Genomic DNA, 9737 nt, shown 5'->3' with positions numbered 1-9737 from the left:
ATCTTCCAAAATACTGTCTTAGAGATCGAAAAGATTTCCCACTTTATGAAAGAAGTAAAAAGCTTCACTGCTATTATCTTCCATAAATATCACACCTAGTGATCTGACATCAGTGGTGCACTTTCTGTATAATAGAAATTGTATATTGTTGTCATCATCATAGTTATTAATATAGCTAATATTACTACGGTTAATATTTTTCTGATTTTATTGAAAAACAATTTTTGTCATTATGAATCTCTCTCTCCCACTCACTCTCTCCTTGTCTTCAAACTTTTCTTCTCCCCCTATTTGTATTTCTTCCTCTCAAAATTTCCGTCTTCCTTTTTTTTACTTTCTCTTTATTATCTCGTCCACTCTCTTCTGATTCCTTCCTTTCTTCTGTCTGACCTCTCCCACCTCCTCTCTCTCTCTCCATTTATTTTAACATGCTTTTCTCTCATTCTTTCCTTCCACCACAAACTGAACAGTGAGGCAAAACTGAGCCCATAAATAACAGATCTCTAACCAAGTAGCAATAATTGAGACCATTCAAGTTACTACGCTGCTCCAATATATCAAAAATAATGGTGAAGATGGTGCTAATAATAGTTTCAAATTTTGGCAGAGGGCCAACAGTTTTTGAGGGGAGGGTGAGTCAGTTAGATTTACCCCAGTACTTATTTTATCAACCATGAAAGGATGAAAGGCAAAGTCAACCTCAGTAGAATTTGAACTCAGAACACAGAGATTGTTGAAATGCTGCTAAGCATTTTGTTCAGCATGCTAACACTTTTGCCAGCTCATCACCTTGATGATGATGATGATGATGATGATGATGATGATGATGATGATTATAATAATTAACAATTGATAGAGTTGTTAAGTGTGTGAAATAAACTTCCCGTGCAGTATTTGTTCTAGCTCTCTGCACTTTGAGAAGTTCTTTTCCCTCTTGGAGGTCAACCTTGCCTTTTATCATTTGGGGGCTGGTAAGAACTAGTCCATTGTAGTAGATTGGCAGTATAAACTGTAAGAACATCTAATGAGATACCTAATGGTTTCTTGCCCAACTGTTTTGCATTCTCTGTTCAAATCCCCCCTTGCTGTCACATAGCCATTCAAGCCCAGTTAACAGTGATAGGCCTTCAATGTCAAATGGAAAGTGCATCAACTGAAACAGTAATTCAATCACATCAATAAAACAAGTGGATCCAGCACAAAACAGGATGCACACTTTGGCAGAAAAAATAACTACAGCAGTGACAATGATGCCAAGCCAGCTCATCATTAACAACTGCAATAGAATAACCATTGTAGCCTCAATTTGCTTTAATTGTCAACAATTTTTATACATGTTGAACATTTAAGTCATTATTACTATATATATCCATGTATAGTTCAAACTTGGATTTTTAACCAAAAAAATCAATGTATATATGAATAGGTGCAAGCATGGTTGTATGTTTAGAATTTTTCTTTCTAACTACATGATTCTGAGTTCAGTCCCATTGTGTGGAGTCTTGATACAAATGTCTTCTACTATAGCCAGAGCCACTCAAAGCCTTGTGAGAGGAATTGAGAGATGGAAAGTGAAAAAAGCTTCTGTCTGTCTGCCTCTGTGTGTGTGTGTTTTCATTCTCTTGCCTTGACATCATGTAATAGTTGTAAAATGTTTGTCACTGTCATTCATTTCTAATATTTTGCAAGAAATGTCTGACCATAGGGAAATATTATCTTGCCCAGAAACAGGTGGGGGTTGGCAACAGGAAGGACATCTAGCAGTAGAAAAATCTGCCTCAAACTCTGATTCATGCAAGCATGGAAAAGTGATGAGGATGATAGGTCAAACCAACAGTTGGGTGGGGGGAGACAACAACAAATTATACTCGTAGTAATAAAGTACCATATTTTATGGAGTCAGGACTACAGGGTTTAAAAAAAAACACACTACTTATTCTTCTGTGTAAATATACCTCATTTATATATATATAAATATTTATATCTCCTTTGTCTTGTCATGTTTATTTAATGTAATGTCTTGTAAGTTGACACAGTTACCCAGTATTACAAAAACATGACATACTATTTTCAGTTGCTGATGTACTGACCATAAACAACTGTTAGTACCACCTGCAACTTCTGAAGAATTCTAGGATAGCACAATAAATACATGTACTAAACAATACAATACCAACAAAATGGATATGGTGTTTGCTGAGGATCAAATCAAATCTTTGCTTTGAAATTGATAACAAAAATTGCATATTTCAGATTTTAAGACAAGTCACAGCTGATACAAAGAGCATGGCCATGGATGGGTTTATGAATGAAAGAGAAGATTTAACACTGCGACAGACAAATAAACATAGTAATTTTACAAGAACTACCATGTCATAAAATATATACTAAGGGAGGCAACATACACAGCTTCCACACAAGTAACACTATGTGAATGGAAAATAGGTACCTAGCATGAAAACAGATCAGAAAGTGTAAAATTTAAGAAATATGGGATTTTAAATGCTACTGATGGAACAGATGATGAGGATATTGATGGCATAATTGAAAAAACAAATGTTGATGACCCTATGGCTGATGCTTTCAATCCATGAGACAGCACTGTTCAAGGAAGTAATTGTGAGGAGCTCATTGGTCATGAACAATAATTTTGGAAGGCTTTCATGAAAATTTTTAAGATTATCACATTGTTATTTCATTTGCAGAATGTCCTATTTTTTGTTTCAAATATAATTGACAAAAATTGACAATTCAGATTAAATGGGAAAAAAAAATGGTGCATCACTAGAAATAGAATTTTTTAAATGAATGTTGTATGTTATTCGTCAGCCTCAGCTCAGTTGTTGGAATGGGGGTATTGTAGCAGTTTTGTGTTTCTCTACAGTAACTTGCCTGTCACGTGTCCAATTTCAACAGTTTGTACTGTATCATAAAGCACTCATGGCAGTGCCACATAAAAGTGCCCTTGCAGTGTCATGTAAAAGCACCCATGTAGCAACACATAAAAGAGCCCACATGGCTACATGTAAAAGCGACCATGCAGTGGCACATAAAAGCACCCGTGCAGTGCTATGTAAAAGCATCCAGCACACTCTGTAAAGTGGTTGGTGTTAGGAAGGGCATCCAGCCATAGAAACCATGCCAAATCAGACTGGAGTATGGTGCAGCTCCCCAGCTTGTAAGCTCTGGTCAAACCATCCAACCTATGCCAGTATGGACAACAGACGTTAATTAATGATGATGATGATGATGACAATGACGACAAAAACATCAGGTGAATCATAAGTGTGAAAATATCAAAAAGGCTTTATAATTTTTTGTTCATTTCTAAGTACTGTCATATTATACACCCTTATATATATGTTAAGCATATTCAACAGTAAGTTCCTGAAGTGAAGGCAATGCACATTTTCAGTACTAATTGGTATACATTTCATAATTTCATTATAGTAACGAATAAATATTCACCTGAAACATATCTCATTCTATCTTATATCCACACATACAATATTTTTATTCCCCGCATGATTGCATTTATGCATGAGTGCTGCATATATGAAAAGTGTGTGTGTGTGTGTGTGTGTGTGTGTGTGTGTGTGTGTGTGTGTGTGTGTGTGTGTGTGTGTGTGTGTGTGTGTGTGTGCGCGCGCGCGCACATGCATGCATGTTAATCTTTGATATTTATGGCTGCTTTTTTTATACCAATTAGGTGAATGTATCAACTGTGTTTGTGCATTAATATGATGTACAAACATTGACCAGCATTGTGTGTAGACACATGCACATCACACACAAAACATTACAAACACATACAGGAGTCAGTAAAAAAACAAACAAACAAACATTTACTAAGATGCCACATTACACAACTTACTGTATTTATCCTCTTCAGCAGTCGAAGTATCAATTTACGAAGTGAGGACATCTTCACTTTGTATGTGTCGGCCTCTTCACTTTTAACAGCTGCTTCAGTTTGAAACTTCCCCACCAACTGCAATACAACAAAACAAATCAAAGCTCTTTTGAAGCAATTTGTATCTATCTTATTAATTAATATACACACACAAATGGAAAATAATCTAACATAATGTTACATGGCATATACCAAATTCTAGTTTTCTCAGTTCTGTTTCAGCAGTAAGGACTGCATCAGTATGTCAGATTACACTCTGATACAGGAAATGAAATGGTACACTGTGTTCGTTGTGCAAACTGTCAAACACACCAGTTTGAGACTGCTATCTTCTTGAGTATCACTGGGTCCTTTGTGAAAGAGCTGGAAACCTCTGATAGAGACATGACATTTGTGACTAGGAGGAAGAAACATCCTCAGTGGTCAGACATCATCAGGATGGTCAAATTTGTCCAGGAGGTTCAGAACATCAATGACAACCCCAACAGGTTGATGAGAACCACCCTCTTCTAGCTGCAGCTCAAGTTGGTAAAGTCCACTATCACATATCTGTTTTACATGATGAGAAAAGGCTAATCAATATCCAGCAATACCTAAAAAGAGCAAATAATCATATGAACCTCAAAATCATGTAGCCTCTTAACTCTCTTGTTTTCAATCCCCTGGATGGCAGCATCTTGACTGTTGCCGGTGAGGTGGACAAGTACTTATTTGGAGGGTCTGTCATGGGTGTAGCAAGTCACATAGGTGGGAGTGGTGCTTGATGCAATTCTGTAACTGCACCAGGGATATCATTGGGCCTGGGTTTTTTTAATTTTTTATGGCATGTTTCTTTTATGTATATAAATCTTAACATAGAGGCAATTACGCAGGTAAATATATCAAATATAACAGCTTGGGCATGAAATCCAAAATATGGATGTATACATGCAAAACAAGAGAAAGCAGAGAGTGGAGACTTTCAGACAATGAATATTTGAATATAAATATATAGATATTTAGATTAATAGATCCAACTTTCACAGAGTACAAATGACAGAGAAAATTGAAGGGGAGGAAGTAAAATGTTATAAGTCCAAAAGCTGTTTCTGGGGACTCAGAGATCCATTATAATGTTAGTAGATATATGTTATTTTACTGAGAGTATATTGTCTTTTTTGATTTTCCTTGTTTTGTTTTGCTCACAAATGCCTAATGCAACACACATACACACTCACTCACAGATTAATACAAACTACAGTCTTTTATAAGTTTAGCATGATACATCCTTTTAATAGAATGTGATTTAGTGACTTGACTCTTTAGTATTTAAACCAGCCACATCTGACCCAAATATTCTATGTGTGTTTTATGTTTAAACTGCCCAGATCAAGCCTCTCACATATCCTACAATGTCATTTTAAAAATAAATAATCACAACATTCAAATCTCAAGGCAAAGAAATAATGTATGATTAATTAAAAATAATGTGAATATAAGCATTACATTTGACAGAGAGATCTGGATGTTAAAGAGTTAAAGTTTCATGTGCATATCTAAATAAATTCAATATATCTTTATTTCTAATTGATAGACAATAAAAAAAAACAGTTAACTGTAACAACAAAATGACTTACAAGGACAAACCTTGTATGTAGTACATTTGGCTCACTGCTAGGATATTGAATAATCCACTACAATTGTTTGTTTGGACTAAGATTATTCAACAACAACACTCATAAAGCTATCCCTAAAATCCAGTCACTTCAGAAATCTGAAAAAAATATTTTTTTTTAAATTCAAATTACGATAAATGTAAACAAACAAACGAAGTTTGCTTTTAGAAGCATTGAGATGTCTTACAAAGTTAAAGAAGTGATTTTAAATTCTCAAACGCAGGCTAATGCTAATAATATAGCCTGAACAGGATAAACTATCCCCTATTTTGCAGAAAAAAGTGTGGGCGGCCAGCCATGAGACTCGAACTCACACCTCCGTGATTATGAATTTTTGGATTTAAAAATTGTATGATTTTCGTTCTGCTTACCTTACGTAAACCTTTTTCGTAATGGTCGAAGAAGTCATCCAACGGAAACGCTGCTAATTCTGAGAGGGACATATTAGATACAGAATCTTTGTCAATCTTCCAGTTGGGTGGGAGGAAATAGCGCAGACATGTTCTAAGAGAGATATAAAAGAAAAGGATAAAGTCCATAGTAACAAAGACAAGTTATTTAATAAGTTGTAAGGAACAACAAAACAGATTAACCCTTTTGACCATATTTCTGTTGAAATTCACTGCTTTTATCTCAATTAATTTCGGAAATTATGAAGAATTTAGTAAATTGATTTTGTCATTATTGAGCTGGTGTTTAGAGCATGAATTAACATGAAATTTTGTTGAAATGTTTTTTAGATCACCTTAAAACATGAAATTTCTATTGTAGAAACAGGGTGGTTTTCAAGCAGGTTGGTATCAAAATGGTTAAGTTAAAATGTCAATGATTTTTCTCAAAAAAAAAATAATAATACATTTGTTAAAAACTATTTCCAAGAATAATGAAAATGGTTTTAAAATACAATTTTAGACAGTGGGAACGATGCACAAAATTAAAGTCGAGAAGAAAATAACATATAACATGATATGTATGATACAGGTGAGTATTATGGCATGCACAATTACATGGTATGTTATATGAATTACATGGCATGCTATATACAAACACCTATCACATAGTAAATGACAAAGATATATATATATATATATATATATATATATATATATATATATATAGCCCCACCTTCTCAACACTGTTATTTTCATCTAAACCCACCTCCACACACATTTACACACACCTCCCACTGCACCTCTTCCTCTACCCTCACATACCTTCTGTACAGTGTTACACTCAGTACCTACAACCACACACACCATTATGCCCCAACAGCATATACATACACCTACACACACTTCCCACTCTGCACACATCAACACCCACACTCTCACTTCCTAGCATGTATATAGTCACATACCCACACCTCAGCATATATATAATCATGTACCCACACCTCCAAACACCTTCTTCATTTTCACCCCTATTGTACCTCACACCTCCATCCAGGTCGACACACATATGCACACCCACAACACACATCAGATAGGCTAACACATACAAGCGTTCTTACACACATATACATATGCACAAACACAGAATATACACACACATATGCACACACACTTTAACCAACAGCCCCATATACATACACACATTTAACTGATAAAAGACACTCGCACACTCACATTCATACACATGCATAAATGCACAATATTCCTGCATAAACACATATAATACACACAAACACACACACACACAGAACAGTGTCAGCCACACACATAAGGTGCTACACACGCACACACACACCCAAAAGTCTCACACACTCCCACACACATACACACATAAATACACAAAACACATTGCTCCACACATACGAACAGACCCGTTTACTCACACACATGAACGTTCTCATACATATACATACATGCACTCACATAATCTTCATACTCACACAGGTACTTGCCCACACACACATACACACATGATCGCCACATACACAAGTACATGCTTGTGGACACACACCTTATCCAGGTTATTGTTGTCTCTCTTGATACCCTTGTCTCCAACCACTTCCTTCCTTGCAGTCAATTCAACATGTGCAACAGTTAAACCAGACACATTTCTCTCTCTCTCTTCTTCCCTCTCTCTCTCTTCCTCCCTCTCTCTCTCTTCCTCCCTCTCTCTCTCTCTCTCACCCCCTCCCTATGTTTTCTCTCCTCATTCCTTTCTGTAAAAGAGCATAAGGCTCAAAGCATCAAAGAAGCTTCCATTTTTCTTGAGCATCAAACTAATACACCTTATTCATTGTTCCCTCACCTGTCTCTGCCTTTTGAGTTTCGTAAAATTTTGAGTTATATATGTGTGTATATGTGTGTGTGCGCCGGGTCTTCTCAGTCACAGCAGACCTCTGGAGATATGCTGTAACTGAGAAGACCCGGTAAATAAAGTGAGTCCACAGCCGTAGCCTACACCAATGTTGCATAACCAGCCTACTTAAAAAAGTACCTTTGGATCGTTGGGCGACATGCCATGCTTTAGGAGACCTATTGAGTCAAGTACATCAAAATCAAAGTCAAATGAAACCACAATCAAATGGAAATTGTAGTTGTGAGCCCCATGTAGCATGTAAAAAGCACTATCTATCGTGGTCAATGCTAGATCCTCTGGCCTGTGCCAGTGGCACGTAAAAAGCACCCAATACACTCTCAGAGTGGTTGGTATTAGGAAGGGCATCCAGTTGTAGAAGCACTGCCAGATCAGATTGGGGCTTGGTGCAGCCTCCTGGCTTCCCAGACCCCAGTTGAACCGTCCAACCCATGCCAGCATGGAAAACGGACGTCAAATGATGATAATGATGATAATATATATCATCATCATCATCGTCGTCGTTTAACGTCTGCTTTCCATGCTAGCATGGGTTGGACGATTTGACTGAGAACTGGTGAAGCCAGATGGCTACACCAGGCTCCAATCTGATTTGGCAGAGTTTCTACAGCTGGATGCCCTTCCTAACGCCAACCACTCAGAGAGTGTAGTGAGTGCTTTTACGTGCCACCCGCACGAAGGCCAGTCTGGCGGTACTGGCAACAGCCACGCTCAAAATGGTGTATTTTATGTGCCACCCATACAAGAGCCAGTCCAGGGGCACTGGCAACGATCTCGCTCGAAAGTCCTTACACATGCCGCGGGCACACATTATGTGTGTGTGAGGATCAACAATATATGTCTTGCATGATACAGATAGATACATTATATGCCATATGTATTACATATGCAGATACAGATACCACACCACACAAAGAGTTCAGGATATAAAGAAATATATATACCCTTTACATTGAGCACAATTCTCAACTATACTTATTTTATTGATGCCAAAAGGATGAAAAGCAAAGTCAGCTTTGGCAAAATTTGAACTCTAAACATAAAGATGGATGAAATGCCACTAAGCATTTTGACCAGCATGCTAATAATTCTGCAGGCTCATTATTAATTAATGTACAGGGTGTCCACAAAGTCTGGGCACAGGGAGTAAAAAAAATCATAACATAAACAATTAAATATAAGAAATAATAATTTCTTAAAGTATATGTTAATCCCCATGTACCCAGACTTTGTGGACACCCTGTATAATGTCAATGTATTGTATCGTAATCTTAAGTAAATGTACATTGTGAAGTGGTGGTGGAAGGATGCTGTATGGTAATGGTAGTGTCTGGTGTGGTACATAGTGCTGATGAGTTGTGTGGTAGTCCTTTTGTCAGGTGTAGTGGTGCTCATCTTGTGGGGTAATGCTGAGTTGTGAGGCACTGATCATGTATTGTGCTGTAAAGTTGACATGTTGTGTTGTGGTAGTATCAGTGTGTTGTGTAGTTGTATGGTATGTTGTATGACAGTGTTAGTCTGTTGGAGTGGTAGTGTTGGTGTATTAGGCAGTTGATTTGACATGCTGTTGGGTACTGTGGATTGTGTAGTAGTGCCGGCTGTATTGTGTAGTAGCATTGTTGTTGTGTTATAGTTTTGATGTATTATGCAATAGTTGAACCTTACAAAGGAGGTGACAGAGGACTGAGATATGTGGCACATTACTATACACAAGAAGAACTGCCCACCACAACAGAAGTGAGATGCTAAAACCAAGGTGTCAAGTAAAAAGCATTGGTGTGGGTGTTGGTGCCACATAAAAAGCATTGATGTGGGTGTTGGTGCCATGTAAAAAGCATTGATGA

At 37.1% G+C, this 9737-nt stretch overlaps 1 protein-coding gene across 6 annotated transcripts in view; it reads right to left on the bottom strand.

Moving 5' to 3' along the window:
* The window catches only part of LOC106879882 (ATPase MORC2), a 167114-nt gene that overhangs the window by 26134 nt on the left and 131243 nt on the right, over nucleotides 1-9737 (bottom strand). For all 6 annotated transcript variants that reach the window (XM_014929608.2, XM_014929613.2, XM_014929607.2 and 3 more), the window contains exons 29-30: nucleotides 5940-6072; nucleotides 3875-3991 (exon numbers count right to left, since the gene is read on the bottom strand). In XM_014929608.2, coding sequence (XP_014785094.1) covers nucleotides 3875-3991; nucleotides 5940-6072 — 250 coding nt within the window. The remainder of the gene's footprint in view (nucleotides 1-3874; nucleotides 3992-5939; nucleotides 6073-9737) is intronic.

Source organism: Octopus bimaculoides, chromosome 1, assembly GCF_001194135.2.
Source record: "Octopus bimaculoides isolate UCB-OBI-ISO-001 chromosome 1, ASM119413v2, whole genome shotgun sequence".
In the NCBI taxonomy this organism is placed as follows: domain Eukaryota; kingdom Metazoa; phylum Mollusca; class Cephalopoda; order Octopoda; family Octopodidae; genus Octopus; species Octopus bimaculoides.
The sequence above is the reverse complement of the archived record's forward strand: the minus strand, read 5'-3'. Positions and strand labels throughout refer to the sequence as shown.